At 40.4% G+C, this 24410-nt stretch overlaps 1 protein-coding gene across 4 annotated transcripts in view; it reads right to left on the bottom strand.

Annotated features, from left to right (window-relative positions):
- Positions 1-17340, bottom strand: part of LOC131251119 (mitochondrial import receptor subunit TOM40-1-like) — a 36171-nt gene extending 18831 nt beyond the window's left edge. For 2 of the 4 annotated variants that reach the window (XR_009173592.1, XR_009173591.1), the window contains exons 1-7: positions 16949-17340; positions 11585-11666; positions 11363-11462; positions 9893-9988; positions 9750-9800; positions 8800-8865; positions 7676-7777 (exon numbers count right to left, since the gene is read on the bottom strand). Coding sequence is in view for 2 of the 4 variants with exons in the window: in XM_058251639.1 (XP_058107622.1) it covers positions 7676-7777; positions 8800-8865; positions 9750-9800; positions 9893-9988; positions 11363-11462; positions 11585-11666; positions 16949-17111 (660 nt within the window). In the remaining 2 variants the exon portion in view is untranslated. The remainder of the gene's footprint in view (positions 1-7675; positions 7778-8799; positions 8866-9749; positions 9801-9892; positions 9989-11362; positions 11463-11584; positions 11667-16948) is intronic. The other 2 variants (XM_058251639.1, XM_058251640.1) reach the window with 2 other exon arrangements.
- Positions 17341-24410: the final 7070 nt, after the last annotated feature.

The raw sequence follows: 24410 nt of genomic DNA on the forward strand, positions 1-24410 counted from the left end.
CAAGCTCAAGATGCTAAAATAAAAAAAAATTAAAATTTGGAAAAAGAAGAGGTGTTAGGTGCTAGGGAAGCAGAATTCAAAAATCCATGAACTTGAACGAAGAAATGGGTCAGCTTTCTGAAGAGGAAATGTCCAAAAGACTAGAGATATCAACCAAATACTTAGCTTTCTCTAAAGAAGACGAAATTAAGTGGCGCTAGCAGTCTAGAGCTTTGTGGTTGAAGGAAGGGGATAAGAATGCCAGTTTCTTTCACAGTATGGGTAGTGCACAAGCCCGGGTTAACAAGATCAGCAATGTGGTTGTTGATGGTGTCTGAACTACAAAAAGAGCACAAATATGAGATTCCATCGTCCGGTTTTATGAAAATTTACTTACATGCAATCGTTGGATGCAACCGAGACTTAATTTAACCTTCCCTTGCCTATCCTCAGAGGACATGGACTATGTTAAGAAACCTTCTTCAGAAGAAGAGGTTAAACTCGCTCTCAATTCTATGTGCGAAGACAGCCCCCGGACCCGATGGTTTCCCAATACTATTTTTTCAAAAGTTCTAGCTGCTTCTTAGAAAGGATATCTTGGACTTTATGGATAAATGCTTCAACAAGAGCCACCTCTCTAAGGATCTAGGTGCCACATTCATAGCCCTCATCCCTAAGATTGAAGGGGCGGATAAATTGAAAGACTTCATTACCCATTAGCCTCATCGGAAGCCCATACAAAATCCTTGCGAAAGTCCTCGCCACAAGATTCAAAGCAATTCTTCCAAAAGTCATATCGGAAAATCAAGGCGCTTTTATAGTAAGTAGGCAAATTCAAAGTAGAAGAGGCAAGGGCACAAATTTTTCATCTCTGGTTACAAGGGACTCATAAGTAAGCTTGACCTTGAAAAGGCTTACGACCACGTAGATTGGACTTTCCTTCATTACCTCTTGAATCGGATGGGCTTTGGGGCAAAGTGGATTTGATGGATGGGGGAATGTATCTGCTCTACCTTCTTTTCCGTATTACTTAATGGATCCCCAAAAGGATTCTTTAGTAGTTCTAGAGGATTGAGACAAGGCGACCCTTCATCCTCATTTTTATTCCTAATCGTTGGCAATGTTGAGAAAGGGTCAAGAAGAAGGCATAGTCAGTGGATTCACGGTGAAAGGTATGGAAAATTCGATATCTCATATTCAGTTCGCCAACGATACCCTCCTATTTTGTGAAGTAGAGCAGACAAAAGTGAGTAATCTGCACACTATAGTTCGCTGCTTCGAGGCAGTCTTGGGTCTCAAAATCAATCTTACAATCAAAGATGTTTGGTGTAAATATGGAGGAAGAAGAAACACAAAGATACGCTGACCATTTTGACTGTCCAATGGGAACTCTTCCAACAACGTTTGTAGGCCTGCCTTTATGTATAGGAAAACCTCTAAAGCGCTTATGGGACAAAGTTATTGAAAGATTTGAGAAATATCTCGCTAGATGGAAGTGCATATACCTATCTTTGGGAGGTCGGCTAACTTTGATAAAATCAGCTTTATCAAATCTGCCCCTATATTTCATGTCCTTGTACAAATGCCTGACATCAATTCTGCTAACTCTTGATAGCCTTAGAAGAGACTTTCTATGGCATGGAAATGAGGGAAAACAAAAACTCCATTTGGTTGAATGGAAGGAGGTGTGCAAGCATGTGCAAGATGGTGGTGCAGGAATCAGAAATCTCAAAACAATGAACCGGGCACTTCTAGGTAAATGGTTTTGGAGACTCGAAACTGAAAAAGGGTCATTGTGGAATACGCTCATCAAGAGCAAATATGGCAGCTCAGAGGGAGGTTGGCGGACAAAGGAATCATCAGTCTGTAAAGCCTCAGTTTTATGGAAAGGAGTTCTTTCTTCAAAGACGGAGGTTATCAAAAGTATTGGCATAGCAATAGGAAAGGGGCTAATACATTATTCTAGGAAGACATATGGGTGGGGAAATCAACCTTAAAAGAAGATTTCCTGAATATTTTCCACCTCGCTCCAAATCGATCCATCCGGGTGGCTGACTGATTTTCTATTATAGGGGACGAAACAGTATAGAATCCCATCTGCAGAAGAAATCTCCAAGACTAGGAGATAGAGAATATGCAGCCCTGCAAGGCCGCATCATCAGATGCAAGATAGATCAGGAGAGAGAAGACAGATTAATAAGGAGATTCGACAGATCAGGCTCCTTCTCGGTAAAGTCCCTATACAGCTTTATTGATAGGAAAACATCCTCGTTGGCAAAAGCTAGGACAGACATAGTGTGTAAATACAAAGTTCCCCCAAAGACAACCATATTCGGCTGGTTAGTCGGGAAGAACAAGGTGTTGACTGTCGACAACTTGAGGAAAAGGGGTATGACAATTACAAATATTTGCCTTTATTGCATGGAAAGCAAAATCAGTGGACCATCTGTTCGTCCATTGCCCTTTCATAAGTCAGGTGTGGACAGCTATTCTTCAATTCTTCAATATTTCTTGGTCCTTCCCTGAATCTACTGATAGCCTACTAAAAACCTGGCATGGGCCCAAGTTAGGAAAAGAAAGGACCACAGTCTGGAGAATGTTCCTTTTGGCTGCTTGGTGGTCAATGTAGGAAGAAGAAACGGGAGATGCTTCAATGGTGTATCCAACTCGACAGGTTCAATAGTTCAGAAGATGCAACAATATGTAGTCGAGTGGGCTTCTTACACTTAATATAAAGGGTTGTAATTTGTTTCATGTTGGAGGATAATCTTCTCGCATTCTCAGCAGGCCGATCCTCTTTTTTTGTAACCCTCTTTTTAATCAAATCATCGTTACCTCTAAAAAAATATATAATAAATAAACGCGAACAACACAATCCTTTTTTGTGATGCAAATTTCAAATCGGTCGACAACCTCAGGAAGATCATTATATGCTTCGAAGCGGTATCGGGTCTAAATGTTTTCTTTTAGAGGTAACAACAAATTTATTAGAAAATCCGCAAAAGCGGGAAAAGAATACAAACTAAAAAACGGTCAACACTCCCAATAGGAGGAAGGAAGAGCCCCATGGGCCACTTTAACAAAGGCAACCCAATCCTTAACAAAAACATTTAACCATACGAATCATGGCCTCCAAAGTAGCCTTCCCATTTATAAAACTTCACTCATTTCACTCTTTCCAAACCACCCAAAAAATCACCAGAATAAGAAGCCTCCAAACAACCTTCTCGGCTTTCCCAATACCACCCCCATGCCAAGACCAAAGAAGGGCCTCTGCCGAACTCGGCATCACCCAGTCCATGTGAAGCATACCTAGGAAGTAATTCCGCATAAACAGGTCACCTTCTGGTTTCTTTAGGGCTTCTTATGGGATACGACAAGGCAACCCTCTCTTCATGTCTCTTTGTGGTAGTTGGTGAAGCTTTCAGCAGGATGCTTGACAAGGCAGAGGAAAACGGTTTAATTAGCAGTTTCAAAGTAGCAGAGGCAGGGGCACAAATTTTTCATCTCCAATAGGTGGACAACACAATCCTCTTTTGTGATGCAAATTTGACATCGGTCGACAACCTCAGGAAGATCATTATATGCTTCGAAGCGCTATCAGGTCTAAATGTTGTGTTTTTTTTTTTTTTTTTTTTTTTTTTTTTTTTTTTTTTTTTTTTAAGGTAACAACAAATTTTATTAGAAAATCCACAAAAGCAAGAAAAGAATACAAACTAAAAAACAGTCAACACTCCCAATGTTAGGAAGGAGTCCCATGGGCCGCTTTGACAAAGGGAACCCAATCCTTAACAAAAACATTTAACCATACGAATCACAGCCTCCAAAGTAGCCTTCCCATTTATAAAACTTCGCTCATTTCACTCTTTCCAAACCGCCTAAAAAATCACCAGATTAAGAAGCCTTCAAACAACCTTCTTGACTTTCCCAATACTACCCCCATGCCTAGACCAAAGAAGAGCCTCTACCGAACTTAGCATCACCCAGTCCATGTGAAGCACACCTAAGAAGTAATTCTGCACCCTCTGAATAAAGGGGCAGTAACTGAAGAAATGGTCAATCGATTCCACGTCCTCCATACACATCAAGCAAATGTTAGGGAGAATAAGCGATCAATGTTGAAGATTATCAATGGTCAAAACACGCTCTCCACCCACTAACCAGACGAAAATCGCAGCTCGAGAAGGGCAGAAATGGTCGAGTGAGATAGAAGATTGAACATCAACCAAACTGAGAATTTCCCGGATGGATGATCTTTCCGGATCATAGGCGGTTAACACATTTGAGGTAACCGAGCAGCCCAATAAGCTCAAGGATTTCAGCATCGAGAAGACTTTTCTGGCATAGGGGACTCCAAACAATGGAGCCACCATGAAAAGAATAACATTGGGAGACTAAAATGAAGCAATCCAGAGCAAGAGAAGACAACCTAGGGAGATTCTTGCAACAGTCTATCCCCACACCAGACATCCGACCAAAAATGTATGCGGAAACCATTCCCTAAGGCGAAAACAATCCCTCTACGAACAAGTTGCTCAGTCAAGGTAATCGCTTTCCAAATGCTAGAAGCACAGTAGAGGGAGGAGCTCTTAACAAACCAATCGCCTTCACAAGTTCCATATTTGGTAGCAATGATCTCTCCAGAGCCTAACATGCTCGTTTTTGAATCGCTAAATCCATTTCCCAACTAGAGTTGTATTCATAAGGTTTAAACTTTTTATACTTGCACCATCTTCGACTATTGGTTTACAAACCTCCCCCCAAGAAAGGAGGTGAAACTTCCTACTCTCGTTCGCTCCTTTCCAAAAAAAGTCCCATCTGAGTTTCTCCAAATTGTAAATAACCGATGTCGGGCACTTGAAAAAAAAAAAAAAAAAACATGAAACACACTAGCATGTTCGAGAAGGCCAATTTGAGAGGATTAACCTTCCTCCCAACGACGAATGTCTGCATTTCCAAGATGTCAATTTCCTTTCAATTATCTCTATTATCTAAATCTTGTCCCAAAGATGTTTCGTAGGCTTTCCGATGCACAAAGGTAAACCGAGATAGGTGGAAGGGAACGCACTAGTCTTACACCCAAAAATCTTAGTGAACAGGTCCAAATCTTGAGGAGAAACATGGATTCTTAAAAGTTCGATCTTCTCCACATTTATCTTGAGGCCGAAGACTGCCTCGAAGCAAACCGAGATTTTATGAAGATTCTCAACTGAAATAGCATCTACATCGTAGAACGGGAGTATCATCAGCATATTGGAGATGGCTGACATGCAACCCGTCTTTAAACACAGAAAAGCCTCTAAAAAGACCATCTTCGACACCTTTTGGAAGCATCCTGCTGAAAGCCTCTCCGATCACGGCAAATAAATACGGCCCACTCTCTCCAGCATATAATCCAAAAATTCTCAATCGACATGATCGTAGGCCTTCTCCAGATCTAGCTTACAAACGAATCCACTCTTCTTTTCTCTGTACCTGGAATCAATACACTCGTGAGCAATTAAAGCACTGTCGAGAATCTGACAACCTAGCACAAAGGCCCCTTGGTTAGTAGCAATAACCTTAAATAGAACCCCCCTGAACCTAATAGCAAGGATCTTTACCATAATCTTGTAAGGACCTCCGATTAGACTTGCGGGACGAAAATTTTTCATCTGATCGGCTCCTTGAAGCTTCGAAATAAGGACTATAAAGGATGTTCCAAGCTCCACCGATAGCCTACCCTGATCATAAAATTCTAACACATAATCCATAACATCCTTCTGAACAGTATGCCAAAAAATCTGATAAAACGCAATTGGGAAACCATCGAGACCAAAGGCTTTCTCCCCACACATCGAATCGATAGCAGCTTTCACTTCGTCTACGGAAAAAGGTGATTCCAAAAATTTTATGTCTGTTTCCAAGAACTTATCGAACAGCAAATTATTCAATCGAGGCATGTTCCAACTATCGGCAGAAAGTAGGGACGTGTAGAATCCAATGATAGAGTCGCAAATATTTCCTTTGTCAGAGATCCTCTCCCCATCGATGATCAAGCTACTAATACAGTTGCACCTAGCTCTAGCACTCGCAAACTATGAAAGAAGCGGGTATTCTTGTCTCCTTCTTTGAGCCAAACTGCCCTTGATCTTTGCTACCATCTAATTTCCTCCTTTGCTCGGTTGGAATATTTAATCAGAAGGGCAGCCCTTTTATCCCTATCCTTGTCTGAAAAGCAAAATGTTGGGAATCCATGTCAACCAAGACGATCTTACTCATCTAGCAAAGGTATTTGGGTGTAAGAGATGGTCCTTTTCGTCAGTTTATCTTGGCTTACTCCTTTGTATTGGTAAGTCGGCAAAGCATTTATGGGATAGGGTTATTGAAAGAATTGAGAGAATTTTATCCAGCTGGGGACATAACTATCTTTCTTTGGGAGGTAGGCTGACTGCTTATCAAAACAACTTTTTCCAACATGCCGGTATTATTTTTTATCCCTCTTCAAATGTATGAAGGCAATGATAGATAGGCTTGACAAAATGAGAAGAGACTTCCTATGGAAAGGGAACAAGGAAAGAGGGAAATTTCATCTACTTAAATGGGACCAGGTCTACAAACCAATCAAAGAAGGTGGTGTTGGTCTAAAGCAGTTAAACCATATGAATATTGCACTCCTTGGGAAATGGCACTGGCGATTTGGAACTGAAGCGGGCAAGTTATGGAGGGAGATCTTGTTTCCAAATATGGCATTCAAAAAGACAAATGGAGCACAAAAACATCTTCTCTTTATCGCGCTTCCAACGTCTAGAAGGCAATCATGTCTACCAAATCTTCATTCCGCAGAGGTATCTCCTTTTCCCTTGGAAAAGGGAACCGTATTCGGTTTTGGACAGGCATTTGGAGTGGGGATAGGCCGTTGAGATTGGCCTCTCTTGCCCCAAACCGGTTCGTTACAGTGCATCATTGCTATTCTATATAAGGAGGGACTGGTGTCTGGTCTCCCCCTTGCCGGCATAATTTATCAAACAGCGAATTCTATTAGCTGCTTGGTCTATTAAATCTTCTAAAACCGTACACTCCCTCATATCACGATGATTATTCGATGTTTTGGAAAATTCATAGCTCTGGGACCTTCTCAGTGCATTCGTTTTATAGTTTGATCTCCAACTCATCATCGCCTTCCTCATTCCCTTTCCTTTAGTGGTGCTATGGAGCCCCTCCCAGAATTGTGGCTTTTGTTTGGCTCATGGGAAGGAAAAGAGTTCTAACTATAGACAACTTGCAAAAGAGATCCCTAGTTCCTCCTAATATTTGCTTAATGTGCATGAGGAACGCAGAATCTATAGATCATCTATTTATTCATTGCCATTATGCCTTTAAAGTCTGGGAACACTTCCTCAATCTTTTCCATATGTCTTGGGTGATGCCTGAGTCAGTGAATCAGCTCTTATGGGCTTGGCATGGAGGAGAAGCAAGGATAGAAAAGTTGTTTGGCGTCTCATAGCAATGGGCAATTTCTGGCATATTTAGAGGGCCAATAATGGTCGGAGTTTTCAAAACAAGGATATCTCTGTTGCGGAGGTCATTCATTTGTTCGAAGCTGATGTCACTAATTTGGTAACACAATAACTGCCACAAACAACAACCTGAAGAATAAATATTGCATCATGTGCATCAAGGATTTCAGGACGAAATGGGAAGAAAGCCATCATACCATCTTATCTGTGTTGTATCGAGCAGCGAGACCAATACCAGATTTTCTTTGATGACCAAGCCAAAACACTTCAGTTCCCAAAGATAAATGTGGTGAAACACTCTGCAAACCAAAATACACTTTCAGTTGGAATGTAAAGCGGTTATTTTCTCAATGAAAAAGTTGATGGTCTTTCATACACAAGAATTTTTTTTATTTTTTTTTTTAAATCATGGATTAGTAATTTGCAGTGCCTTGATGAATAACAAACATAAAAACATATTGTTTGAACAGAACGCCACTAACAGTCAGCCTGCCAAAGGATCTTTGTGAATCAAGTGCTGAGGAGAATCCCCCACAGAAAATGGTTGGGAAACAAAAACAGATGCTTCATCACAAAAATGATCTATAACAGCACATTACCCACTGCACTTGACCTTGCAGAATAACACAACCATTGACTGGAACAATATTGGAGCTCTCAACATTTCAAACTGGAATCTATTGCCTACCCGATTGGGGTAATCAACAGTTCAGAACAACATGAAGACGAGAGGATATACAAAACGCATGGAGATGAGAGAGATTTCATTCACAATTTTCTTTATAGACAACAAAGGCTTAGTAAAGAAGAAAAGGATGAGAAAACATGCATGAGAACAGATGAGAAAACTCAAACAGCCACCAAGACACACAAATGAGAGACAAATGATTGCCCGGGTAAAACATGACAAATAACTCAAAGAGAATAGATAACCAGATCAAGCAGCAAAAACAAGAGGGCAAGAATTCGACCAAAGATGCACAAAAAGACCATGGGCAGTAAAATGAGCAAGAATGTGGCAGAATGGGCAGAAAAAACCTAGAAACCCCCCTCCTGACCCCACATCTGGATTCCGCCTAGAAACATGTATATGTCCAGGAGAAAGAAAAATGCAAAAGAAAAATAAACAAACAGCAAGCTGAAAGTACTGTAGTAAGATTAAGATGATACACTAAACCTCACCTGCAATTTTGGAATACAACATCATGCCACAAGGCCAAGGACCTCAAGCTACAATTTGCAATACCAAAAACTAAGACTTAACACATTTCTTAGATACAATGCAACATCTATCAGCAGAATGTAATGCATACGGATGTACCTGGATGTAATTGACATTGTAGAAGGCACCATTCCCCATTTGGAACTGAGATCTGAAATCTTTACCCTGGACCCAAATTTAAAGAAGAAGAAGAAGAAGAAGGAAAGTAATTCCAGTTAGTAGCAAGCCAAGGATAGAATTAAAAATGAATGCATTAGAAAGAACATAGGAGTCACACCAATAGGTAATAAGATAAGGGAACTTAGATGGTTTGATCATGTGCAACGGAGGCCTGCAATGGAGGCCAACAACTGCGCTGGTTAGGAGTGAGTTGGTACAAGTTTAAGACTCTAAGAGGGCAGGGGGAAGGCCCAAAAGGATGGATGGAGGTAGTAAGAAAAGACTTGATGACCTATGGTCTAACTGAAGTTACGGCCCTTGATAGAGTGGAATGGCGAAAAAGCATTCATGTATCCAACCCCAATTAGTTGGGTGAGGCATAGATGATGATGAATTCCAGTTAGTAGCACTCAAGTAATGATGCCCGTAGAAAATACCACTATGCTCTAGAAACAAGCTAGTTATACAAAAAAAATCTTTTCATGAACTTATTGATTTTGCAATTAGCTTTCATATTTAGAAAGAACTAAAATAATTAACACAAAAGTTTCCCCAAAAGACTGAAGAGATGCCATTTGCATATATGTGTTAAAAATCTAGTCAGTGAAACTGTGAGAGGGTTCAACTACAGCAAATGCTAGCATTTGCCAGAGAATATATAGCACGGAAGATTAGTAGAGTATGCAATTCTGATATTTTTGGGCCCGCAAGGGAAGTTGTTGGGTGTGAAAAAACATGATGTTGGCACCAGATTCCTGGTCCATCATTAGCATACCAGATTCTGTCCATCAGCATATAATTGCATCAAACAAGACAGTGATAAACTTCAAAAGATATGGCATACATCCAGCAAGTTGAACCTTCATAAAACATAAATCAAAGAGATTGACCTTGTAATCAAAGTTGAACGTTCCCTGTGAGAAATGTGGCTCATTTTGAATCTAAAAAAGAAACATGACAAGAACAAAGTAAGTGCATGACCACAGAAGCAAACAATATCCAATCTTCATGAATTTCCAAGAGTGCCAAATACCTGAGCATTGATCTTCAAAGTAAGGTTATCAGTCAAATCGCATTTGACTCTTGCAGTAAGCCTCCCGTCAGTCAGTATCCTCCCAACGAGCATCATCTGTAGAACATCCATCAAATACCCCACGCTTTAACCAGATATCAAAGAAGAAAAGAAAAAAGGTCCCAAAGGTTAGAAAGAACTAAACCGGTCGAATATGGACTGCTAAAAAATTACAGCAGGTGGTTCAGGAATATTCATTTCTTTAAACAAACATTCATTAATAGGGATGTCAACGTGCCAGGCTCAGCAGCACCTAGGCCTGTCCAAGCCTGGCCCACAAAATTTATCATAGGCCCAATTCCAGGTCCGCGACAGGCCAAAACCATTAGGCCCAAGCATTGCCCAAGATGTTTATGCCAGCCTGAGCCACAAAGTTGATCGTAGGCCCAGGCCCATGATGAGCCAGAACAATTAGGCCTGAAGTTGGCACAAGATGTTTATGTCAGGCCCAAGCCCGAGCCTGAGCCCAGCACAAAATGTTCACCAATCTTTTTAACCATCCATTTTCATACATGTACAGTCCACTTTCAAATCAATAGTTTGGACTATCCAAAGAATCTGGATTTTGGGTAGTAGCATATGCAAGAGGCAGCCATTCAAATGAATTGCCCAGATCCATGAACACATTCAACTATGTGTGCCTAAGGCAGACCATCCATATGCTACTACATGTGCAAGGATAGTATATGTATGCAAGATCCGAACCGTCCATTAGGTGGCCGAGACTATGTACATGATCCAACATTAAAAAAAATAAGGTTGGTATACTAATCAAACGAGCACCAATATTAGAAACAATCAAGCAGCTTAGCAAAAAAAACACCAGGCATATTTCAGCCGTCCACAGTGGGGCGCACATGATGACCGGTTTCAATCCTGTACCTGGGTGCCATGCTGTAGGAAGAACACCAACCAGATTCTCCACCTTCAAATAAAAAAAGTGAACTTGCACTGATCTCTCTTATCTTCTCATTTTTGTCCTCTCCTTTTATTTCTCTTCCCTCACTAAAACCTTTCCACTAATTAATTTATTTCTTGTTTTGAGGTGAGAGTTTTCAAACCATATAAAGTTTTAAGGAGAGTTTTGGAACTAGAGAAGTTTCAATTTTGTTAGAAAATGATATCAGTAATTAATCTCAAAATTGTGTGTTCATATCCCCATCCATATATGTATTATTTTACAGACATGCCCCTCAAACGTGCTGAGCCGATGGGCTTCTACAAACAGCCCGATTAATAAACATACTTGTTTCTTAGGCCCAGGCCCAGCCTTTGGACCTGAAACGCAAACCTAACCCCAACCCAATGCAGGCCAGCCCAGTCCGTTGATAGCCCTACTTGCTAAAATAGCCCGTTGCAATTATATACCTTCTTATTAACATAACCTTAGTTTAAAAACAATTAGGACTACATAAAGAAACTCCCACCTACCTTTGGGTCAAGAAAATTAGCCCCAAATTCATAATGTGCAGTTGGAACTTTGATGGGTTCTGCCGATTGAGAAGGAATAGCCGCTGATCCCATGAACAAACTGAAGGATGGTTGATAAATGACAGTAATCAAAACCAGTAACAAATCAAAATCATCACCACCAAATGCCATACATGTATTCATATATATTCAGAGTGAGAGAGGTATTGAGACTGAAGCTACCTGTGGCTGAGTGAGAATTTTGGGCTTAGTCCTTTCGTAAAATCAAAGCGCATACCCTCGAATAGCTCAGGCTTCAAAGACACTGTATTCGCACGGTGTTACAGGTACTAAATCAGATTCTATGCAAAATTCATTGTAATGAGAACATTTACACAAGCAAAATCAGTATCTCCAAGCTAACGTTTTACAAGAAAGTCAAAGTAGAGGCAGGTAGGCTACGTGATGCAAGGTGTGAGCCTCAAGGAGGGTAGTGGCATTAACCTCAAAATATTTAATAAAACCATATGAAAATAGAAAGTAAGAAAAGGGTAAAAGTATAACAATGTTGCAGAAATAAGATAGTAGAAACAATAAGAAATTAAATTCAATTAGATATTCATTTATAAGTATGGAATTGTTCCAAACCGCTCTATTTTGGTGGGTGATTGTATCTCTAATATTGGGGAAGACCAGACCTAGAACATCATATGTAGAAGAAATCTTAATGACCGGGAGACAGAGGATTTCGTGACCCTTCAAAGTCATCTATCCTGCAGTAAGCCTGACCAATTTCATTAAGATTCCCTAGTCTGGAGGCATGATCGGTCAGCTCCTTTTTCAGTTAAATCTCTCTACGACTTTATTGCTTCTAAATCAGCAGCAAAGAATCAGGATACGTTATGGAAAATATGGAAGCTCAAAGTTACCCCAAAGATATCTGTGTTCGGTTGGCTAGTTGCTAAAAAGAAAGTGCTGACAGTGGATAACCTGAGGAAAAGGGGAATGATAATTCCAAACATACGCCTCTACTGTATGAAATCTGAAGAATCAGTGAATCATTTATTCGTCCATTGCCCATTCTCTTCTCAATTATGGTTTGTTGTCCTCAGGCTCTTCAACATATCCTGGTGCGCCCCCTGTTCAATGGAAGATTTTTTCAAAGCTAGGCTAGGATCCGACTTAGGAATCCAAAGAAACAATATATGGAAAATCTGCCTGATGGCAGTTTGGTGGTCAGTCTGGGAAGAAAGAAATAGGAGATGTTTCAACGATAAATCCAATTCAGTGGATTCTTCTCTTCAGAAAGTGCAGCAGTACATAGCAGATTGGGCCAATAATTTTCTCAACATTAGATTCTGGGACGATATCTAGGTAGGGGACAGCCGGCTTAAAGATTCATTTCCGAACATCTTCCGCTTAGCTCCCAGCAAAGATGTTTTGGTGGCTGATTGCTATTCCGAGGCAGATGGTAAGACAGTTTGGAACATTGGCTGCAGAAGAAACTTGCAAGACTGGGAGATCAGCGAGTTCGCTGATCTGCTAGAACGTATCTATGTCTCTTCTCCTTCCCAGTCCTGCGCAGATAGCATAATTTGGAGATTGGAAAAATCCAACAGATTTTCGGTCAGATCTTTGTACAATCAGCTCCATCGCAATCTGACCACCAGCGAAGTGCAGAAATCCTATCCCATCTGGAAATATTCTGCCCCCCCGAAACATATTATCTTTGGATGGATAGTCGGCAAAAAGAAAATTCTCACAATAGATAATTTGAGGAAGCGGGGGATGATTCTCCCTAATATCTGTTTGTGTTGCATGCGGTATGAAGAAACAGTGGACCACCTGCTGCTGCGTTGTCCATTCATCTTCGCAATTTGGTCAGATTTCTTCGCTCATTTCAACATTAGTTGGTGCGTCCCTGGTATGGTGAATCATCTCCTCCAAGCTTGGCATGGGGTATTCATTGGTAAGATTTTGACTAGGCTTTGGAGGATGGCTATCTTAGTGATTTGGTGGGTAGTTTGGGAAGAGAGAAATGGCAGATGCTTCAGGGATTCTTTCAACTCCCCAGAGGTTGTATCGTCTAAGGCTAAAAGATTACTGATTGAATGGGCTTGTATCGAGGAATCCTTTAAGGATTTCGATTTTCTTTTCTTAGGAGTTTAGATGCGTCTGCTTTCTCAGCAGACTCTCTTCTTCTACCGTTGTATCTTGTTCTTTTCTTAATATAATATCGTCATCTTTCAAAAAAAAAAAAAAATCTCACTAACTCAGCGGGAATTTCCTCCCTTTCTATAATCCACCTAGGTTTTTAATATATTCTCTGTTACTTTAAAAAAATAATAATAATAAGTATGGAATTGTAATTAATTAATAAATAATTGAATAAGTGATAATATGGTAAAAACGGTGCAGGGATATGTGATGGCCTAACCCTAGATTCATGTATAATCAGGATAACGAGATTCGAGTAAATAAATTAATTAACCAACTGTTTTTTTAATCAAAGGGATTAGGAAAATCTCAACACAAAGATGAGATCATTCCGTCAGGATCATGCCCCTTAGCATAAAATCACTTAAACAGTAAAAAGAGAGGACCTATGGATATGAGGATATTCCAGATCTAGCATAATTCAATCCACAGTCAAGTTTAGATCTGATTCTGTTGATTAGTCATCCTTCTTTTCCATTTAAATCAAAAGGGAATGTCCAGAAGAACGAAATGGATGGAGAAGGGAGGGTTCGAGATGAAGAAACTACGGGTCCTTTGTCATCAAAAGAAAAGAAGACGAATTTCTCACCTTTTCCTGTACCTCGAAGATCTGGGAAGAATAAAACCTGAAATCGGGATGGAATCCTCAACACCCAAGAGTCAATCCTAAAACCCTAATCTCTTGATAAAAGAGGAAGAAATGATATGAATTTCTATTCATTCAATAATATAAAGTAGGGCTCCTCATAGTGTATATATAAGCTATTAAAAAAAAAAAAAAAAGATAAAAGTGCACTAAAGCCCCTGCAAACAAGAAAATAACAAAAGACGAAAAAAATAACAAAAATGCAATAAAGCCCCTGAAACAAAGAAAAAGGACAAAAAACGTCTAAAACTAAAACACCCATGCGACAGGGTGTGAAATCTGACTCATGGGCCTGTGGTCAGGGTGCGGTCATGTCACTCCTACACTCATAGCACGTTAGAAATTGGGTCCAATGGACCCAGCGTCCATCCACATCAACTTATCCGCTCCGATACTCTATCGGCAACGCATCCTCCTCTGGTATAAAGAGTGCATCACTAATGTCCACATCAAAAAAGCTCCCTCCACCTACCACCTAGCCTAGCCGACTGATGGGAAGGATCGGCCCAAGCATAGGCACCTTCAATTTAAGCATGAGAACCACACAAAATAGAAAGATGCAAGCTCGAAATTTTTATTCAATTGAAAGGTGCCTTGATAGTACTCATGTCAGCCCCTTATATAAACTTTAAAACATACATAAAAGAAAGACTCATAATGTCATTGACAACCAATGACTTATTACAAATATGGAAAATAAATAAAAAGGATTTGACTAGTGGATTATTCATAGCTAGCTGATTGATTTCTCTAGCTAACTACCTAAATAGGCTAGCTACCTAAATAGGAAAATTGGATCTCCTTATTGATGAGCCAACTGTTGGGCTTGGACTTAATGAGCCTAGGCCTAGCCCATAGATTATGGGCCCATATTAGCCTGCATCAGTCCTCCCCCGCTTGAAAGAACTCAACTCTGGCGAGTTAATGGCTTGATATTGCTCATAGAGGTCAGGATTCAGACGCTAATGAACAAGGCAAAGCCAGTCAACGTTCCCCATGCGGCTCATTTTAAGATTTCTTCTTAACAATGTCCTGAAACAGATGAAGAAAAGTAAGATATGTCTCATGTGCCTTATTTGAGCGTAGTTGTCAGCTTGATGTATGACATGGTCTATACAAGATCGAATATTTCACATGCGGTAGGTGTTGTTGGCAAATACATGTCCAACCCCGGCAAGCAACACTGTGAGGCAGTGAAATAGCTACTTCGATATATTCGAGGTACGTAGGAATACGTCTTTTCATTCGAAAAATAAGGGGACAAGTTAGTGGGCTATGTGAATTCAGATTATGCGGGCAGTGTGGATAAAAAAAGGTCAACTTTCGGTTACTCGTTTGTGCTAGTGAGTGGAGCGATCAGTTGGGGATGTCAAAGCTTCAGTCTGTGGTGACTCCTCCACGACCGAAGCTGAGTACATGGCAGTGACAGAAGCAATCAAGGAAGGTGTTTGGTTAAGGGGAATGATAAATCAGTTGGGCTTCAACAGGAGGCCGTGTCAGTCAATTGTAATAGCGAAAGCGTGATCAGTTTAGCTAAAAAATTTGTTTATCACTCACGTGCTAAACTTATTAATGTGCGCCATCATTTTATCCGACAGGTGCTTGATGAAGGAGGTGTCTCTAGAAAAGATCCACACAAGTGTGAATCCAGCTGACATGCTTATAAAGGTAGTTCCTACAAAAAAGTTCAATTTATGTGCAATTTCTTTAGGCTTGGCAAAGGCGTAAATGGAAGACTGAGTGTGCACGAGAAGTGATGGTAGAGCCATGATGGAAGGCGGAATTAGAGACGAGAATTGATAAAGCTATAATGAATGAATATTAAAGACATGGTAGAGATTACTATTGACGTCTTAAATCTATCGATGACAGGGTCTGTCAATGCCATCAACAGATGCTCGATCCCGTCGAGAAAATCTGGAAAATCCATGTTGGTTGTTGGAACGTTTTAGTGTTGCTACTTGACAGATCCTCAATGGGGTGTCAATGCCATCGAAGGTACCATCGAAGATGTGTGCATAATTGCACAAGTATGTAAGTTGTTTCCTATTCCGGTTGTAACACTATATATAACAAGTGTAATCGTGTTTTGGGGGGGGGGGGGGGGGGGTAGCTAGAGCTTGTAAAAAGAGATTTGAGGCTCGTTCAAATCAGTAAGACTCTCTCTTGTAATTTCTGCTTTCATAGTGCATTACTCGTTTCTTTGTGTCGTGTTTTTTTTCCCCACAAGGGTTTTTCCATGTAAAATTTGGATTGTTCTAGTTTGGACTTGGTTGTGCGATTGTGTGTACTTTGTTTGATTTGTCTCTGAGTGTTTCCGCGGTTTCCAACACTTACCACCCACTCCATTGACACCGAAAGGATAGCAAGGACCATTGTCGATCAGTGTAACTCTTGAGCTACACTCCATCCACAACGCAGTGCACAATTTAAACAGTCTAGATGGACAAGTATGCATACCACGTGTAATGTGGATGGGTTGATAACACCCCCTTACCATGTAGCAAACTCATACCATAATCTTCAAAGAAAAAAACATCGACAGATAGCAAATGAGGGTTTCACAGTGACCTATTTCAATTTTTAAATCAGAATCAGTAGAAATATAGAAACTACAATCGAAATCAAAACAAACGCAAAACCAAATATCACAATTGCAGAAAGTACAAAAGAACAAAAAATTCGAAAAATTGAACGTATGGAGAAAGAGAGAGAGAGAGAGAGTGAGAGAGGCAGAGACGTACTGAGAGCTTCTCGTTGGATTTCTTCAAACGGAACGGGGCATGGAAGATTCAACCAGTCCACCTTCTCCTCCGTTCTGCTCTCTCCACCCTTCGCGTCGGACGGAGGAGGAGCGGCGCCCACGACGAACGGTGGAGGAGGAGCGTGGCCGACGGGCGACACCATCTCTCAGATTCCAAAATGGAGAGAAAACCCGAGGATGAGAGAGAAGAAATGACAGCTTTTTTCAAGTGGGTCAGGTTTTATAGGCGTACAGGGAGAGAAAGGGTGCGTATATTAAACGAAGGAAGGCGTAGGTTAAGCAAACCTTCGCCCTCTGAAGCTGCTGATGTTAGAAATGAAAGGAGTGGAAGAAGAGAACGGGCCCCAGCTGAGCGGCGTCGGGGGTTTTGGGAGGGCTTTTTATGTTCTTCTGTGACTGTGGGTGCATAGATATATGCGCGTGTAATGCGGGAGGATTTATATGCACGCGTGTTCAGTTCTGACAGGTGGGCCCATTCCGTGATCTAGACCATTTAACAAGAACCTCCCAGATTGGAAGATCCTAGCCATAAATTTTACGACCTTTTCCAGTTTAATGAGGACTGTTATGGTGTTTATTGTCATAACCGTCTATCTGTGGACCGCCAATCAAAACGTTACGATTGTCGTTTCATGTAGAATTTTGGAGCATCGTCCATCGACGGTAGGATACAACATACAAGTGGTCTTGATTGGTAAAGCATGGCTCCCCTTCTACAATTTAAAACCCATGTATCATGTGCCAGGAGACGGGCCACGTATCATGCATGCAGAGGAAAAACTTTGATACTCTGGCAGAGTGTGATAAGTGATACGCAGGCGCGATTTAATTGGATATTGGATGCGCGACGTACACGTATTTCAAAATAAACTGTCCAAATATGCTTCCTAGTTTAGATATATCACGGACCGAAAATTAAAATTTGTATCTGACGGTTGGATTGGTGGACATTTGAGAGACCGTTGACAATGAAAATATCCAACGGCTCTAAGAACAAGTATCCGCAAGTCTGAGGTGAAGATTGCTCGGGCAATCTGGTCTTGACACTTTGACTAATGTTTATTTGCCATCCAAACTAATGATTAGGTCACATGACCTGGATGAGGGGAAAACACAAATATCGCCTTGATTCATAACTTATAAGCCCTCGAGAAGCTTTCTACGGTAAAGATCTCAATCCCCACTGAATATTGTGGTGTGGTTCATTTGAGCTTTGGATTTTTTTTTATTTTTTCTTTTTTTAGCTCAATGTAAAATTAATTTGCAAAATGAATGGACACCATAAGTAAAACACATACATCATGGTATGGTGAGGCCCAAGGAGCTTTGACACTAGCTAGCTGGCTACTGTTCAAGTCAGCGGCGGGTTTATCAATCAGGACCATTGGCTTGTTGGACCCGGCCTTATATGGATGCAGATTAGGTGGTGTTACCAACATCACTGTCTGTGGAACCTACCCTTGTGTATGTGTTTTATATTCGTCTTCCGTTCATATTGCCAGCCACTGTACGTGGATGCAGATTAGGTGGGCTGTGGAACCTACCCTTGTGTATGTGTTTTACATTACCTGTCCATTCATTTTGCCAGCTGATTTTATAATGAATCCAAAAATAACCACAGGAAACAGTAAGAAAAATGACATCCATAGGAAAAAATGGCATCCATTGCTGGCACCTTCTCAGGCCCACTGTAATGTTTATTTACCATCCAACATATTAATAAGGTCACACACAAACTTGGACAAAGGGAAAATACGGATATCATCTTGATACAAAAACTTTTATAGCCCTTAAGAAGCTTTTTTATGATGGTCATCTAATCACCACTTTTTCCAATAGTAAGGTCCACATAGGCTCTATATGCATCATTTTATGGGTTCATGCCTTGAAATGAGCTTGCAAGATGGATGGATGACATGGATATAAAGCACAAACATCATTGTGGACCCCACCTAATCTACATCTGTTGTATATGAATCATGCCCTAAATTGCCATGAAAATTCCAACCTTCGCAGCCTGTAGGTAGATGGCGAGGGTTTGAAATATCCAATGGATGGCATAGAATTTTATTTTTATTTTTTGGTTAGTTTTTTGTATTGTAATGGTTGGCTAAAATCCTAACTAAGGTTAGGGGTGAAGTTTTTAGTGAATTTACAATATTTGGTTTGTCCTGATTTAACAATGGTAGTTTAAATGTTTGAGTTTTGCTTAATTGATTCAAATATCTACATTGGTAAAAGTGATTGGTTTGCAAAATTCTTTTATTCACTAATTGTCGACTTTTGAGCATAAAAAATACTTTGAATTTCTTAAAAATTAAGTAACTAATTATTGTAAGGTAAATTTGTTGATATATAACATTTTTCAATCCATTGTAGACTCTGGGTACAGTGGATGCTTGTAATTCCCTACGATTAATTGGTGAGTTTTTCCCAGTAAGATCAATCAATTAAAGATTCCTGTCTTTTGGGGTATGCAGCTAATTTTATGATTTTGTACTCTTTAACGATTGACTTCATTAGAATTGGTGATGTGTAAAATTCTTTGATCAATTGTTGACTCCGTATATAATGGATGCTTGAAATCCATCGTTGAGTCTTTAATGGTCAGCTCAATCAATTAGTATCTTTATATTTTTAAGATTTGTGTAATTGGTTTAATAGTTTCATCTTCCAATTGGAACAAATCTGTATTTGATTCCAATTGAGTTATAACTGGATCAATGAATTAAAGATGGATCCCTAATCAAGCCTTGGCCATTTATTATTCTTGTTTATTGTCATACACACACTTTGCTCTACTCATGTGGATAAATCAGATTTCGCCAACTCTCCTCTAAAGTAATTCCGTTAAGTATTCTTATTTTCCCAATTCCCTATGGTTCGACCTCGATCTCACCAATTATTTACTCTTTCGTTACCCGCACTTGGGTGTGCGATCTTCAAATTGTAGAACATGTTGCAACCAATTCAAGGATACACTTGTCAAGATCCGCCCAAATCTCCCTATCGACTATAAAAAGGCCTAGGTGTGTTGTTACTTTGTTCAACTAAAAAGACAAATAGTCGAATAAGAATAAGTTATTAAAATCAAAGAGTATGGTTGGAATAAATGACATTTGACAATTCCTTTTGTTAAATTAAAAAAAAATAAAAATAAATGGTGTCAGACTTCCCAATTTCCTTCTCACACCTCAAATCAACCCATACCCAACATTGGCAAGCGCGCGCGTGCACCGACACCATATATATATATATATATATATATATATATATATATATATATATATATATATATATATATATATATATATATATATAATGCTACAGCTGATGCTGCTATTTCCAGAAGACAGGCAGTGCCTGAAATAAAACATTTACTTTGCCTAAGTAGGATCCTACTACCTTGCGCAATATAACATAATGCTAAAGTTTTGTTGAATCCCCAAAAGAACACCATAAATTTCTATATAAGTAGAGACCATGTGCTACACTGGTTAAAATGAGATATCTAATTTATTCATTTTTCATAACGAGGCCCTTACCCTAAATCTACGGTGTATATCAATTATAGTAGTCATTTGGGTCAGGAATTTAGGTAATCTCCCGGTTTGCAAGCAATTTTACAATTTCTCAATCGTAGATGTTGGAATTTATTTTGCTAGATGACTCCAACTTGTTTGTCTAAATCTAAGACGCATCCCATGACATTGTACAATGTTGCCGATGTCTTAAATATGTGAGTAACATAGTCTATTGACCGTTCGATGCCACCAAGCGGAGTTCGATGCCATCGAACAAGTGCTCGATGGCATCAGGAAAAACTGAAAAATCCACTTTTTCTTGTTAGAACATTTTGGCAATTTCTTGATGCCATCGAAGGAGTTTAATGCCATCGAATGTACCATCGAGCACGCGCATAATTGCGTAAGTGTGAGATTTATTTCCGATTTCGGTTGTAATTCTCATAGAGGCTATATATATTGGTGTAATTAAGATTTTGAGACATTTAGAGAGGTGTTATATGTTTTCTAAATTTGTTCATAAGGATTTCAAAGTCCATAGCTTGGGAAGATTTGAAGCTTGTTCGAATCGGGTAATATTTATCTCTTGTAAATTTTTGCTTTCATAGTGCATTACTATCACTTTGTGCCGTGGTTTTTTCTCGCAATATTTTTTTCCACGTAAAAATCGGAGTGTTTATGTTTAGAGTTGATTATGCGATTGGAGTACTTTTCTTGATTCATCTCTGTGTGCTTCCATGGTCCCCCAACATACAATGAGGGCGTGTTTGGATGACGGCCCAAATCGCATAATATTGTTTTTTATATTAAAATTTACATTATCGTGTGTTTGAATTCAAATTCAAACCCGTCGTCCACGTCCAGCCCAAGCACGCCCTCGAACCAGTTTTGGTAGCCATACGTCGACGGTGTCAGGTTACAGTGCATTGATTAGTGCAGTGCTGTCATTGCACTGCACCGTCACAGTAGAAAAAGAAAACTTCTTTGGAGCTGATGGTTCCGAGGACCATTCATACCATACGCTCTCTCGTCCACGGTATCTCTTTGTCCTCACAATCGACTGATAGAGAAATCTTCCTTCTGCCATCAGGTAGATCGCATGTTCACCAGCGATATTGCATGTTCGTCCTCGGCGATGGATCTGTGGTCCATTTTTCAGAGCTAGATCGTTGTGACTCCGTGAAGCTTGCCCTTTTTCAATCCTCCTTCCAGCCATTAGAACTTATTGAGATTGATTCTGAAAAGTCAGGTATTGAGTATAGTTTCCTTCATAGTTGTGTGTTTGATTTGTGATTGTTGGATTCAAAAAGAGAGTATTCATTGATTTGTTGGGTGGATCTTCAAACCCTCTAGGTGGATCTTCAAACCCTCTATGTACCTTCTCCTTATGTTCGTATACTCCATGAAACACCCAAGCTTTGTGAATGTATATCATAGGGGTGTAGCCAACCCCCATCTTCTTTACTCTATGAAGAGGGGATCCCACGCAATACACCCGAATAGGATTTTGTCTACAGGTGTATATATCCTTTTGACATCACTGCATATCTGCAGTGTATCCGGGAGATCGATTCCTGCAATATGACTTGTGCATTTTAAGGAAACTGGGAGTGCAAATCTGGCTTGATCGTCGGTACCATTATGGGAATGGTTATATAACAATATTTGATCTTCCTTCTTCTCCCATATTATCCACTTTTCTGAAATAAATCGTTAGGGTTTGCTATGAGTCCAGTGACTCCTAGACGGGTGAGGTAATATTCTCCGATACTTTCAAAGGATCATCATTGTTCTCATTTTAAATGTTCCATATTACGCATGATGAAATCATTGTTTGTTGTGAGTGTATTTTATGTTTTAAGAATTCTCCAGTGTTTATGTCAAAGTTTGAAATATTTTCATATATTTTCAAAGGTTTACCCTGTAATATAAAGATACTCCAGGATCATGTCTATTCACAACTTCCATATTATAATTTCATTTATATATTAATGAGGTCTAATTGTATACCTTTCATGTAGACAAGTCTCGCATAGGTATTGATCCTCAGAGTAATCAGTACCTTCCATTAGCTCATTATTAACAGGTGCATAGTTTAATGGTCAGCCTATCCTAAAAGCGAGTTTAACTATTATCAATCTATTATTCTTTTATACTCTATATTATTATGTTGCTTACCTGATTACCATATCTTAATCATGAGAATATTACTGGACTGTATCATGTGTTATGTTTGACTTTGAATGATTTTCATGTTCTTCACGGAAATTAGGGGTGTACATCGGGCCGAACCGAGTAGAATTGAGCTCAACCGGGCCTGACCCGGTCACTAGTCAAACCTAGCCCAAACCTGGCCCGACCCGGTCACCGGGCTAACATGTCCTGCCCGAACTCGGCTCGATCGGCAATTGGACAAGTTCGGGCCAGTTTCGGACCTGCTCCATCTACAAAGGGGCCCACGATTTGGACGACCTAGATTGCTGTAAATCTATGACTGTGAGGTGGATGAGTCACTGTCACTTCAAAGATGAGCGGTGAACTATCCCAGAAGTTAAGAGAGAGATTGAGAGAGAGAGAGATTAGAGAGGGAGAGACGAGAGGGACGAGAGAGAGAGATTAGAGAGGGAGAGAGAGAGAGAGAGAGAGAGATTGAGAGTTTTAGGGTTTAGGGTCGGGCGGCGTTCTCACTTCTCCGTCTCAAATGGTTAGGGTAAGGATTTAGAAATATATATATATATATATATATATATATATATATATGTAAACGGCCGAGTTGGGTTTTGGACCGAGTCGGGTCTGTAACACCTATATCCTAGCCCGTACCGTTCCATTGGCTTCCGCGGTCCTCCCGGTCGAATTCCGGCGACCCGCGACGCATAAATAGCAGTTGCGCACGATCCTGAGTTGTATCCCGTATTTCAAAGTCGGCTCAACCCGAGACTTGTACCCTTACGACCGCGTCGTTACCGCGGTTCCAACGCCACGTATTACGCGCCGAGACGATACCCAGGCCAAGAGATGTGGGCTCGCGTTTAACTCGAGGAAACACCAGGCATTTGCAAACCGAAGACAATCTTTCAAATTAATCACATCACATCCCATCAATCAATCCCATCAATCACCTTACATGTCATGTACAACACTCATCACCAAGCAACCCTAGAGTCAAAGCAACCCATACATGTCAAGCACACCTATCACCCCATCACTTCTCACCCATCTCTCTCTCTTATACCTCTCTCTCATTTTTCCTCCCAAGCAGCCCACGTCCAAGCTCCATGAGAGAGCTAGGTGTGGCCCACCTTCCTACCTCTCAATCCCACCACCCAAAGACCATTTCTACCATTGAAATGCATCCCCCGGAGCTCTAGGATGTGTTGATAGAAGAAGAAGTCCAAGAGGATCAAAGGTGGGTGATTTTATGTTGTGATTTTGTGATTTAAGGGCCCACATATGGTGGGACTCATCTTGATGTATGTCTTATCTATACCATCCGTACATTTAGTGGCCCACCTGAGCAAGGCCCACCTTATACATGCGTTGTGCCCAAACCGTCCAGCGTATAGGGACGCTGGACATGAAATGAAAAACAAAAATATTAGCTTGATTCAACGAGCTTTGCGAGAGGGCTGCTCATGCAGGCCCCACCTTGATGTATGAATTCAATCCACGCCGTCCACCCTATTCCCCAACTCATTTTAGGCGTTGAGCCGAAAAATGAGGCCAATCCAATAATCAAGCGGGCCATACCATAGAAAACTGAAATTTGTACCGTTCAAGGCTGTTAGGACCCACATTGACGTTTCGATTCGCCAAAACACGTTGAATATTGGGCTCGTGTAGAATGTCTTGAGCCATAGAATCCTATGGTTGGGTTGGATTTTTCGGATGCAGGCCCCACCTACGAAAAACCCCGAG

This window comes from Magnolia sinica, chromosome 7, assembly GCF_029962835.1.
Source record: "Magnolia sinica isolate HGM2019 chromosome 7, MsV1, whole genome shotgun sequence".
Taxonomy (NCBI): Eukaryota; Viridiplantae; Streptophyta; class Magnoliopsida; order Magnoliales; family Magnoliaceae; genus Magnolia; species Magnolia sinica.